General features: G+C 59.0%; 1 protein-coding gene across 1 annotated transcript; it reads right to left on the minus strand.

Moving 5' to 3' along the window:
* Positions 1 to 5,252: 5,252 nt before the first annotated feature.
* Positions 5,253 to 10,587, minus strand: NGB (neuroglobin). Its single transcript, XM_045822173.1, has 4 exons — positions 10,005 to 10,587; positions 8,483 to 8,594; positions 7,729 to 7,848; positions 5,253 to 6,331 (listed from the first exon to the last, which is right to left on the minus strand). Exons 1-4 carry the CDS (start codon positions 10,091 to 10,093, stop codon positions 6,197 to 6,199), a joined length of 456 nt encoding a protein of 151 aa, XP_045678129.1. The 5' UTR covers positions 10,094 to 10,587; the 3' UTR covers positions 5,253 to 6,196.
* Between the last annotated feature and the right edge of the window lie 2,647 nt (positions 10,588 to 13,234).

Below are 13,234 nucleotides of genomic sequence, written 5' to 3' on the forward strand. Positions count from 1 at the left end.
GGTGCTGCCTCCGGGTGGAAACAAGGTCCCAGGCCGGAGAAAACAAGGTGGAGGGCCGGATTCGGCCCCCAGGCCTTGTGTTTGCCACCTGTGCTCCAAAGGCAAGGGTCCTCGCAGCCAAGCTGCTGAAGGTGGGCTCCAGGAGCCCCTCACCTGGGCGTTGTCACTGAGTCCCAGGCACATGGGTGCCCCTGAACTGAGATCACCTGGGCCTTGTCCTTGCTTCATCCTTGCCCACATCCCCGCTCCAGAAGTTTCAAGCTGCACCCCGTAGATTCTCCTTGGCCCAGACCTTGGCTTGAGGCATCTTCCTGAGAGCTGGAGTCTGCCAGGGAGCAGCAGGCCCTCCCCGCCTTGTCCAGCTGGGGAAAGGAGGAAACCATCCCCAGCCAGCCCTTCATAAACCAGTGGTCCACAGGGCCCCCTCCCCCAAGCATTTCACCAGCCACCGAGGGGATGGGTCCTTTCCAGAGCAGGGTGGTCAGGGCCCCAGCAGCGAGTTCCAGGCACTGCGCAACCCCCAGAGCGTGTACGTGGTGTGTGAGGAGGGCGGTGGGGGGGCCCTGGCCGCAGTTGGCCTGAGACCCGCCCTCCCAGGACGCTACTTGCGGACACCTGCCTCCAGTCTCTGCAGCCCCACCTGGGCTGTTGCTGCTGCTGCCGCCGCTGGCCCTCCGCTCTCCTCCCACTGCCCACCCGGCAGCCTGGGGAAGCTGCCTGTGGCTAGGTCCTAGCCCTGTGGCTAGGCGGCGGGGCTCTGCAGGACCCAGTCAGGACGCCAGCGTTTATTCCAGGCACGGGGGAAGTTCCTGGGGGATTCGGAGCCCAGGAGCCGTGTGATCCCGTGGGGTGTTGAAGTGATCCCAGCAGATGACACGGCAGCGTGTCTGGGGCTTCCCCCTCTGAATGTGGGTCAAGTGCAGACTGGTTCTGAGAGAAGGCAGATGTTAGGAAGATTCCAGAGTCCGCTCATTTCTCTACCCTTCCTAGAGACCCAGGGCAAGGGCCAGGCCACACTGCGCTGCCAGAGCACTGCTGACCGCCGTGTGGAGCATGGGCGTACTCTGGCTCCTCACAGCCCACAGCCAGGCACCTGCCCTCCAGTTCGAGCTGGCCCACACCTGCCTCACGCATTGGCCTCCACCTCGCCTGCCGGCCCACTGCCCAGTCGCCCCTCCCCTACCTGTCCACCGAAGCACCCCCTTTCAGATTTGGTTTGTGCTGGAGGGGGCTGCCTCCAGGGTGGGGGGACCCAGTATTGCCCAGAGCCTTTGAGAAGTGCCCTACTTGGTCCAGAGCAGCTCCACGACTGCCTGCCTGCCTGCCTGCCTCCTCCTCAGATGCTTCTGGAAGCCAAGTGCCTATCAGCAGCATTGCATCCTCCGGGGACCCAGGTGAGGGGTATGGACTTCCCTTGGCCGCTACCACTAAAGGAATGTGCCAGAATGCTGAACCTTCTTGTTACTCATGCTGTGACCGTGCCTTGAATAAACAGTCTCCCGACCTCTGCTGGCCTGTGCCTCTGCATCCGGACCCGCCCAGCACGGCTTTCCCTCCACCTGGAAGGAGCTGGAGCTGCTAAGGGATGGACCTCCCTGAGGTCACCGGGCTGGAGCAGCACACCTTCACAGCTTTGGTCCCTGGGGCCAGAGCTGCCCCTTCTGGGGTCCCCTCACCCCCGAGGCCTTTGGGGGCCCCACCCTCGCAGGGAAATGCCGGGAAGTGCTGCCTGGTCTGCTGGAGAGGTGGAGAGAGCGAGAGCTTTGCCTCGCTCTCTCTGCTGTGGATACCCTGAGAGCTCCCTGAGCAATAAAGGAGACCTTTCTGCACTGTGCGCTACCCAGGCACCATTGTGACAGCCTTCCCCTGGCCAGAGAAACTCCAGGGTGAGTGCTGGGCTGTGAGACTGGGCTTTTGGCCAGACTAGAAGCCACATTTGACCAGATGAAGATTTCCAGAGTGGGCCCCAGAGTGGCCCTCGGGGCTGAGGTCTGCACCGTCCTCGGCCAGTGTCAGCGGGAGGGCAGGGGGAGGCCGGGAAGAGGCGGGGCACTAGGTGATGCAGGACGGGGCCCCGAGCGGGTCTGGGGCAGCCGAGGACGGGTGGGGAGGCCGGAGTGGCTGGAACAGAGTGAGGCCGGAGCTGCAAGGGTGGCGGGGCTCTGCAGGTCCCAGCCAGGACTCCAGGGCTTATTCCAGTCATGGGGGAAGCTCCTGGGGGATTCGGAGCCCAGGAGCGGTATGATCCCGTGAGGTGCTGAAGTGATCATGTAGCCACTGGGTGGGGACAGGATGGAAGCGGAAACCCCCCTGGGGCTCTGTTGGGAGCCTCAGGAGCAACAGTACGGCAGCGCAGATGAGGACAGGGCAGTGAGTGAGGAAAGAGGTGGAGAAATCCAGTCTAGAGTCTGGAGATGGGTTAAACGTGGAGTCTGACAGAGAGCGTGGAAGTAAGGACGACTCCCCGTTCTTCAGCCTGAACAACTGGGGCGAACTGGCGTAGCCCAGAGGATGCTGGGAAGGCCGGCTGTGGGGAAAATACCAAGTTCTATTTGGGTCACGTCCCATTTGAGGTGCCTCGTGGGGATGTCGGGCAGGTGACCGGATACTGGAGTCTGGAGCAGGGGAGAGCTGGGGAGGTGACGTACACTTCAGAGCCACCAGCACGCGGGTGCTGTTTGAAGCATGGACTGGCTGAGACCTCTGCATGGGCAAGTGGAGGTAGGAGGGGGTCTGAGGCAGCTGGGAGGAGAATCCCCACAGGAGATGGAGCAGGAGGAGAAGCAGTGAGGAAGGAGGAAAACCGGGGGAGCCTGCTGGCCCTGAAGCCCGAGAAAGAGGAACTCCAGAAGGAAGGAGGGAGCCCCAGCCCCAAACACGGTAAACACGGCCGTAGAAGAACAAATTCAAAGGTACCACGGAGAGCATCAGCTGCGCGTGCCGCTGGACAAACAGGATGGTTTCTCCCACAAACCCAAGGTATAGGAGATGGGGGAGAGACCGTAGGGAATGAAAGGTTTAAGAGACACAGCAAGATGTGCCGTGAGGCCCTTGGTCACACCCCGAGTGGAACAAACCAGCTGCAGAAAGACATCTTTCAGACATCAGGGGATTTCAGACACGGACTGGGCATTAGGTGAGGTGAGGAGATCCTGTTCTTCTTGGTGTGTTGAGGGCCGGGGTTAAGTAGTGAAAAAAGCATCAGCTAGTAGTTCACGTAGAAGACTTTGCAGGTGAAGGAACAGGAAGTGGGATGTGCTTTACAACTAAGTCTCCAGCAACATGAAAGGGGCTGGGGGCCCTGAGCGCTCGCCCTTGAGGCTGGGTGAAGGGCACATGGAGATTCTCTAGCCTCGGATTTTTGTGCACGTGAACAACTTTTTTATCATAAAAAGTTTAAAAATAAAGGGAAGAGTGACCAACTCTTCCAAGTGCAGCTGAGCAGAAGAGCGAGAGGACAGCTGAGACCTGACCCTGAACTTTGCAGGATAAATTAGGTTGTTGGTGGCTTGACCATAACTGATGAGGGGTGAGGCTGAAAGCCTGGTGAGATAGGTTCCTGTTTGCTCACAAGAGTGAGGAAATGAAAAACTGCAGGGAAAGACAACTCTTTTGAAGTTTTGCTGTCCAAGGAAGTAAAGAAACAGTGGTAGCTGGAGAGAGAAGAGGGGTGTAGGGTGGGGCGGCTCTTTGTAGAAGATGGGACACGTGACCTGATAGACTGGGGAGGAGTACAAGACAGAGAGAACTGCAGGGCTGAGAGAAGGAAGGAGCTACCCATCCTACCCCCCCGTGCATGCACACGTACACACACACACGCATGCACGCACGCACAAGCAGAAGGGTAGCCTTCAAGAGAGGTGAAAAGCACCTGTGCTTAAGGTGGCTGAAGACACGGGTCAGAGGAGAGTGTTCAGTCTTTCCAAAGCCACGTCACCCCACTCACCTGAGTGGGTGCCGCACAGTCGAGGACTGTAGGCCAGGCATGGCCTCCTGAGTCTGAGCTGTCATCAGATCACACAGTGTGGAGGCCCTGGCTCAGTGGCTACGGTGGGGCTCGACAAAAACCCACCCTCGGTGCCACAGTGGGAAGACATTCCTAACGTGCTCCAGCCCCAACGCCTGCAGGCAGACTGCCTGGCAGGCCTCACCACCTGAGCCTGGCTGGGGGCTGGGAGGCTCTGCTGGCCGCAGCAGCCTCGGTCTTGCTGAGAAAACTGAAGCCTCAGGGTGAGGACAGTGGCCTGGGTACAGCCCTTCCAGCCACTCACAGCCCAGCTCCAGGACCCCACACACTGGAGGCCAGGAGCAGGGAGTGGGAGCTAACCCCCACGCCTGTTGGCATGATGTCCACTCTTAATGCTGCACCCTTCCCGGCCCCCTGTCTGCCTGACCCTCCTGAACACACACACACACACACACACACACACACACACACACACACCCCTGCTCTTCAACTCCAATAGACACTCCAGATTAACTCACTTAATGTCTGCTAAAAGCCTGCCCTGTGATCAGCACCTTCCCCTCCGAGGAGGATCTACGAGCTTTCCTCAGAGTCTTTGGTGCCCTTTGCTGCTGTCCTGGCCCATTCCTATCCCTGGCAGGGGGGCTAGCAGGTCGCTGACCCCCAAATGTATAATGACACAAACACAGTACAAGTTTATGTCTCTTTCCTGTAAAATTCAAAATGAGTCCCTGCTCTACCTGTAGGAGAAGTACCTGGGCACCACCAGGCACTTCTGATTAGTGGGCTCTCTCCTCCAAGCAGTGATTCAGGGAACCCCAAGTTCCTTCCAGCTAATGGCCCTGCAGCTTCAACACATGGCCCCCAAGGTCACTGCAAGGTCTGCATCAAACCAGCAGCAGGATGACAGAGCACAGAGTAGCTTGCAGGAGTTTGGGGGTCTAGGTCTTGGAATAGCATCCATGTCCACACATTCCATTGGCCAGAACTTGGTCACATGGCCCATCTTGTTGCAAGGGAGGCTGGGAGATGTAGTCAAGCCCAGGCAGAAGAACTGGATTTGGTGCCTAGCCCGGCAGTTTCCACCACAGACCCCTAGCTCCATCTCCACCATTGGCTTCCCCAGGCCCTTTTCTTTTTTTCCACCTGTTCTCACAGCGGCCCTCATGACCCCATCCTCCTGCCCAGCCGTAGATCCGCCACCCTGCAGCTTCATCTGACACACGCTGACACCCAAGAAAAGACCAGTCCCAGAGGGCCAGAGAGTCACACAGAAGAGGTTTATTCCTCAGGAGTTTACACAACCACAGCACAGAGCAAAGGATAAAAGTGCAGGCAGCTCGGGGCAAAGGTAGAGGGACTGCTTTCTTGCCTATCCACCCCCGAGTACTGGCACACGCCGAGTATGAGTATGAAAGACGGGGTGCTGAGGGCCCGCCTGCAGTGCTGGCAGAGGCAGGAAGGAAGGCTGGCGAGAGGAGACTCCCGTCTCTCGGAATGAAGTCACCCCTCCTTCCTTGGCCTTCCACAGCCGCCCCTCCCCCACCCACCCTGGCTGGCTAGCCGGTTCCTACACAGTGACAAAAAGGGAGCTGCCACCAGAAATGCTGCGGGAGGGATGGGGGGGGGATGACACTGCAGGGACACCATGGTAGGTCCCTGAGGCCCCGACGAGCCCCTCACAGAGTCTCACCTGTCCCTTCCTCAGCGGTTCTCCCACTGACCTGCCTGGGATTCCGCCATGGAGGCTCAAGCTGTCCCTCCCCTTCCCTTGTGAAAGGCAAACACCCGGGAGAGCAAAGCATTGAAGAAGGAGCCTGGAGCTCAGCCGTTCACTCCCCGACGTGGCCCAGGCTCACCCGGAGGGGACGCTGACAGAAGAGCCCCACACCCTCCTGGCCCCAGGCCTCCAGGGCCACCAGTATGCTGCTGCTCCTCATGGCTGAAGGAGAGATTCCAGAGGGGAAAGAGGGCAAGCCGGGAAGAAGCCACCGAGGATGCAGGAAAATCCAGAAGCCCTATGCTGAAGGAAAAGCCACCCGTCTGCACTTCGGGGGGCCGGGGGTGGAGACCCAGGCCTGCTCTATCACCTCTTCTCTATGGTCAAGGGGACAAGGAGCAAGACGCAGGCAGGCCTAGGGGAGCCTGGGCTACAATAGACACAGACCGACAGACAGACACAGACAGATGAAGGCCACCAGGTGGAGGCCGCTGGGCAGATGCCGCCTCTTACTCGCCATCCCAGCCGCGACTCATGGCCTGCACCACGGCCCCGTAGAGTTGGCTCCAGGCTGCTCGAGTGGCCGGCGTGAAGGCGGGGCCCAGGCACTTCTCCAGCATGTAGAGCAGGGACTCGCCCACCGTCTGCAGAGGAAGGAGCGCCGTCATTCCCAGAGGCAGGAAGGCGTCCCCCGCTCCCCAGGTGAGAAGGCCGAGGCCTGTGACTGGGAGAGGCTCCCGGGCCTCTCTTCTCCCCTGAGCAGGACTCTGCCCCAGTCCTGGGGTGCCACTTTGTGCCCACTTTCCCCCTGAAATGTGGGGCTTATAGGGAACAAAGCACTTCACTCCACTCCCAACCTTGTGACCGCCCCATAAGTGAGGCCAAGGCATTGCCCAGGACCACCAGCTCAGACCAAGCAAAGTCTTTGCCTGCAGGCCTCAGCGTGCCCCCTGCAGGCAGCATTCACGGTGCTCGGAGCCCAGGCTCTGCAGCCAGATGGACCTGAGTTCTCCTTTTGACTCCGCCATTCACGAGCTGCGACCTTGAGCAAGTCGTCTCACCTCTCTGAGCCTCAGTTGCTTCATCAGTTAAACGGAGAAAGTACAAAAAAAGTTCTAATTCATTGGGTTTTTGAAATGATTAACTGAGATCATCGATGAAAAGCTCTTAGCACAGCATCTGCACACAGTAGGCCTCCAACAAAAACAACGGCCCTCACTTGTTGTGCGTCGTAATAGAATGAGGTTGATGTGTGCCACAAATACTTGCCGACTACCCACTGAGGGCCGGGCCCGGTGCCAGTGCTGGGGAGAGGGAGGACAAGAGATCTGGGCCCTTCCTCAAGGTGCTGACCATCGGGCAAGGTGACGGGACTATGTGGTAGACAGTCACCTCAGGGGCCCCCAGTGAACCTTGCCTTGAGCAGGGGCCCTCCACCTTAACCCTGGGCTCATCTGTGTGATGGACTTTGGTCCACGGGACAGCAGCGAGAGTAATGCAAGCAGAGCCCAGAGAGCACTGGCATGCGCGGGCTTGTCCTCTCAGAACGCTCCCTCGTAGAGCCCAGCTGCTGCCTGGACAGGAGCTCGGCTGCATCCCTGAATGATGAGGCTGCAGGGAGAGGGACTGCAAGGATGACAGGTCACTCTGGACATTCCATCCCCAGCTGAGCTCCCGGCTGGATGCACTGCATGAGTGACTCGAGCCACCCCGTGGGGAACAGAAGACCCACCCCACTGAGTCCAGAGAAATTAGAAATCCTCGTTTGTTTGGGATGGTCTTACACACGGCAATAGAAAACTGAGCAGACCAGTGAATCCCACAGGTTTCTTAACTTTCTATGGTTCTAAAAGAAGTCACACTAGAGAAGAACTGGAGGCTCCAAGAGGTCAAGGCAGCACCAGGGTCGCACAGCAGGTATGTAACAAGGCCCCCAGCCCTAGTCACGTGAGGGTATGGACATGTGGAGATAAAGGAGGACTAGCAGAGCGTGGCGGCCTCCGGTCAGGAGCTCAGGACAGAGAAGAGTCCCTTTACCCACCGAGAAGGAGCTGAGCTTCACACCCACTGCGCGGTGCTTCCTGCCCAGGCCAGCCAGGTACTCTCCCAGCGAGGACAGGTCCTCTACGTTGGTCACCGCAGCATCAATCACAAGCATCACCTGTCAAGGCCAAGGTGGCAGTGAAACAGAACAGCAGCTGGAGTGATCTCCCTGCTCACAGCCACAGTCCAGAACCTGGGGGTCTCAACTGGAGGTATGAGAGGTCACCAGGACACTTGGTTTTCGGGGGTCAGAAATAGAAAGCAACATGTGCCTGCATACAGTAGGCTCTCGGTGTGTGACGGCCAAACTATTAATGCTACACGCTGAAAGAAGCCCCCTCTTCTGTGGGACTCAACGCCCTAAACACGCCTGCAAGACCATGTTGTCTGCCTGAGACGAAGGGAAACTGAGGCCCTGTGAGCGCCTCTAAGAAAACCCCAGCTGGTGTTCATAGGCAGAGGGCCCCTAGTGGATGAGCACCAACACCACCTAAAGGAGCTAGGGGTCAAGGCGAAGGGCAGTGACAGAGCTGGGGCCAGCTGACTAAGCGCAGGGCGGAGGAGGAGGAGGAGGCTGACCCTGGTGCCCCAGCCTGGGCCCAGCTTAGCGCAGAGGGATGGAGCAGGAGGTGGGTAAGACCAGGCTGGGGCAGAAGACAGAAGGGGTTTTCACTCTCCCCAGTTCCTCATTCTCTCCCGGGAAGGCGCTCTGCTGGGTCTCAGAGGCCACTCCAGCAGGGCCTTCCCCTCACCTTCCTGATGTGGTCCAGGAACTCAGGGGAGGAGAGGCAGTCCTCTGGGCTGGAGAACTGGCGGCAGTTGTACTGGAAGAGGGGCAGCAGGTCGGGCTCCAGGTCAAACAGCCTGTAGGGGGAGGCCCCGATGTCAGCCCTGGGTGTGACCCCCTGCGGGCCCCAGCAGGCCCCAGCAAACCCGCAAGCACCGAGCACTGCACGGGCTGGGCTGCCACAGTGGGAATGGGGGTGCCGAGTTTCAGCCGTAAACTACAGCACCTCCTTCCTAGAAAGAGCATGTGTCCCCAGGCCGCTCCCAGGACCTGGCATGTGGCAGCCCCTCCATAAGCAGTAGAGGGGTGCTGGGGCAGGAAGGGATCCTCACACACTCTCTCTCTGCCCCCTCTCTCCACCTTCCCCATTCTTGGGCCAGAATCTCCTAGTCTCATCAGGCCTGAGAGGGTTCTGGCCAGCCATGATAACAATAGTATTAAGAACTCCTTACACTCACTCGCTAAGCATTGAGTACTTTACACATTGTTAACTAGTGTATGCCTCACAATTTTAAACAGTGGGTACAATAGTTATCCCAGTTTTATAGAGGCAGCAAGAGCCCAGAGAGGTTAAGCAACTTGCCTAAGGTCACACAGCTTGGGAGTGGTGCAACCACAGAGGGTGCCTGAGTCAACAGTGGGCTTGGGAGAAAGCACTGAGACAGAGAAGCGATGCAGCAGCTCTCAGCCCCTTCTGGGAGGGCTCATAGGGGTTATTTATTTCCCTTTTAAGGGGAGGTAGGGGTGGAGAGCTGGGAGTTGGGAGTGGGGTGGGGTTTGCAAAAGCTTCCTCAGAAGTTCTGGGCTAGCTTAGGGAGCTGAGGCTCCTGGAAAACTGCGGCGGGAGGGAGTCTTGCCTCTCTGGTGCTGGCAGAGAGGCTGCCAAGAGACCCTCAAGCTGAGGTTGCAGGTTGGGCTCCCTCTCCCCCTTAGGGGCTGGCAACCCCTTACTCCTCTTCCCAGAGGGGTGAGACTTGGGCGTCTGTCATCCCTTCCCCGTTCTATGTGCTAGCTTGGTCCTCTCCTTGGAAAGGTTTAACCTTCCCTTGGTTGCTGGAAGGAAGTGCGTTCTCCTGGGGTCTGGACCCCGTGTTCCGTCAGCCCTGCATCCAGCCCACACCCCCTGTAGGAGCTGCGGATGGGCACCTCAGCCCTCCCTTCCTGGCCCGGTAGGCACCCCTGGAGTTACTATCCAAGGAGCAAACACCCACGAGGCACAGCACCGGGCGTGGTGGCGGGTGCAAGGGAATGGTGAGGACCCACTCCTGCCCCCAGAGAGCCTCCTCGGGATGAATGTGGGGCGCTGGAAGCAAGACGCTCCCTCGGCCGGGTAAGGGCAGAAGGGCTCGCAGCTCCCACCTCCTCTGCGCGCATCTGGACGGTCAGTTTTTCCCTCCTCTGGAGCTGGGCCCGCCACCTCGAACCCATTCCTGACCAGGCCCCTGCACCGCCCCCCCCCCCCACCGCGGCTCCCGGGCCACCCTCACCTGGTGAACAGCACTGCGCCGTGCTCCAGCGGGCTTCGGCTCACCGCCTGCCAGCTCTGCCGGATCAGTTCGGGCTCTGGGGGCTCCATGCTCGCCCAGGGACGCAGGGCACGGGGGTGGGACCCTCGGGGCGCGAGCACCGTCACCACACGTGCAGTGCCATCTCCGTGGCAACGTGGGACACTCCGCACCCCTGGCAGGCTCTGCGCCTCTATCCGTAGGGGTTCGCTCCTTCCCCACCGTAGATGGAGGCGCCCCAGCTCTGCTGGCCCCTCTGATGCTTCTGGGGACCCTGCTCGGGCCACTGCTCCCCGCGCCCCGCGGCTCTGAGAGTGCCCGCCTCGCACCGCTGGGAGCCGACCAACTGGGGCGCTTTAAAGCATCCGCGCCCGCGCCCCCGCCCCCTCCGTCCATCAAAGCGCGCGACTCTGGGCAACCGGCTCTGGCCCCAGGCGACCTGGTGGCAGGGGCGACGCCAGCTTCAGAGCTTGACAGAAATCGTCGAGCTTCTCTGGGCTTCAGATTTTCACCTGGAAATGGGTGGTCTAGTATTACCACCCACTTACTAGTCAGGAATTCAATCGATTGCCGTAGGTGGGCTCTCCACAAGCCTCCGCAAACAGCACCTGGACGCACTTGAGTCTGTCACCCCTTCCCTCCTCCGCAGGGTCAGCACTGGGGATGCCAGGGCCCTACCCGTGTGACCAGGCTGAGGCGGGGGTGCCCTCTGCCCTGGTTCTGGATGTGACTGAGGCATCGCCCCACGTCCGGGCCACCAGGCCTCTCAAGGGCAGGCCCAGACGGGGCCCTTCCCAGCTAGGCTGGGTGTTTCCGAGTCTGTAGAGATCTGTGGGCTCCCGTGCCAGCCTGGCTCTGCTGGGCCGGGGGGAGTCTCGGGGGCAGCAGCTGTGAGCACTGCCTGACCCGGGTATGGAGGGGGTTAAGCTCGAACATTCTACTATCCCACGATTTTTAATAGACTTTTTAAAAGGTTAAATAGAGCCCTGGCTGGCGTAGCTCAGTGGATTGAGCACGGGCTGCGAACCAAAGTGTCACAGGTTCGATTCCCAGTCAGGGCACATGCCTGGGTTGCAGGCCGTGACCCCTAGCAACCACACATTGATGTTTCTCTCTCTCTCTTTCTCCCTCCCTTCCCTCTCTAAAAATAAATAAAATCTTTTTAAAAAAGGTTAAATAGAAGCACCATTTATGTTATTAAATAGAAGTTCAAGCACAGAACCTCAGGCTTGCCATTCAGGGTGTCAAGCTGGTCTCCTGTCCATCAGACCTAAACTTTCTCTCTCAAGCACGGAAGTTGCTCAGGCCCCATCCCAGCTCTAGTGGCCCGACTTTGGGAGACAGCAGCACATTTTTCAGCCCCATTTATTACATGCGCGTGTCTGAGCCTGTCTTCTCCGTCTGTCCGCTCCTTGCGGTTACCTCACCTGTGCTTAGCGTCTGGCTGGGGTGGGTACTGAGTGCTCCAGGGACCTCTCAGCCCACTTCCTGTTTTCACGGATACACAGGAGGTGGGGGGGTGTCCTGGGCCACCAGTCACGCACAGCTGCAGCTCCACGGCCAGCCCCGTGCTAGGCAAGGCGTGTTGAGTCCTCATCTCCTAGAACTTCTCCTTCGGGCCCTAAATCAGGATCAAGGGCCTCAGTGGAACTGGTCTTCACTGCGTTCAACCAAGCCCAGTGAGTACACCCAGCTGCGCTCCCTCTTCTGAGGACCCCGGAGTCTGAGAACCCTGTTCCTCTCTTCCCATCTTGCCATGCATCTCAGGTCCCTGGGCTGGAGTAGGGGAGCAAGGCTGTAAGGCAGCCCGGCTCGTGCCCTAAAGAGTCCGAGAGAGCCTCTTGGAAGAGCACAAAGGGGCCAGAGGCTGCAGGGAGAAGAAGGCTAGGACACTCAGGGACCAGACTTCCAGAGGGCCAGCCTGTGGCCCTGCAGCCAGGTGCAGGAGGTCGCAGGCTGCTGCGGCTCCAGTGACATCTACCTCCTTTCAGTGCCCAGGCGCCCAGTGACATTTTTTTTTCAGTGCCCAGGCGCCCAGTGCTCCATGCAGGCCACCTGGCTCGTTGGAGTCTCCCCACTCCACCCTGTTTATATGTCCTGGACCCTTCCCGCCGCCTCTGTCCCTGGGACAGGGTCTGGGGTCTGATAAGTACATGGGAGGTGATGGCCTTAGCGAGTTCAGTGGTGAAGTCAGCACTTGCTCTGCCTTTCTAGAGCCAGGAGGAGCCGGGAGAGGGCTAAGCACAGTCTAACCTCTGTCCCCTTGGAGAAAAGGCCCAAGAATCCGGCTGGGCCTAAGTAGTCGAGGTGCTGTTCTCCAACCAGAGATGGAGGGGAGGGTCTGAACCCTCATGTGAGCAGCCGGGAAGAAGTCCCAGGAGCTCCCCTCCCTGCCTGGCACCTGCCCACAACTTGGGCCGGAGGTTCTAACCGAGGGGAGTGTTCAAATACTGTTCTAGAGCCGGTGCTGCCATTGGGATCAATGATCAACAGTAATAAAGAGCTGGCATTTATTGAGCATTATGTCCAGACACTGTGCAAGGCACTTGGCTTCATTTTTTTTTTTTTTTTTTTGGTACATCATGAACTCTTTTCATCCTCGTGGCAACGCTACACAGTAGGGACTATTTACTGTGCCCTCGTTTTACCATTGAGGAAACACAGGCAAAGAGGTCAAGGCCACACAGTTAACAAGTGGGAGGCCAGGACTTGACCTCAGGTCTCGCTCTGGCCCATCCTTAGGCCTCCACACGCTGCTGCCTCGCTCACTTCAATGGACTCTGGCCAAACGCTGTGTCCACAGTTCAGACCAGCCAAGGTCGCCGGGTTTGGGCCAGTGGCGGAGTGGAACTGGCTCTCAGACGGCTGTGAGAGCCCGTGTCTGCATCCTTCCTACCCACACAGTGACAGCGGGTCGGTGGCCTGAAACAGGGCGTGGTGGGAACACTTACACCATGAAAGTTGACAAAGGCTACAGATCAGGGCCTTTCTCCTTTCGGAAGCCACTGGTCTGGGCGCACCAGGAACCACCGAGCCCTGGAGGAACGGTCAGCGCGTTAAGCAGAATGGCCAAAGGGACAGGCTGGATGTGGACACCCCTGGGCTGAGCCCACGCCGTCTCCTCCAGGGATGCACATCTGCCAAGGTGTCCTGGGAAGGTGCTTCTGGACCTGGGACCAGGCTGCAGAGGCAGAAAAAACCCAACTTGGTGC

This window comes from Phyllostomus hastatus, unplaced genomic scaffold, assembly GCF_019186645.2.
Source record: "Phyllostomus hastatus isolate PE091 unplaced genomic scaffold, TTU_PhHast_1.1 phas_scaffold_501, whole genome shotgun sequence".
NCBI classification, from domain to species: domain Eukaryota; kingdom Metazoa; phylum Chordata; class Mammalia; order Chiroptera; family Phyllostomidae; genus Phyllostomus; species Phyllostomus hastatus.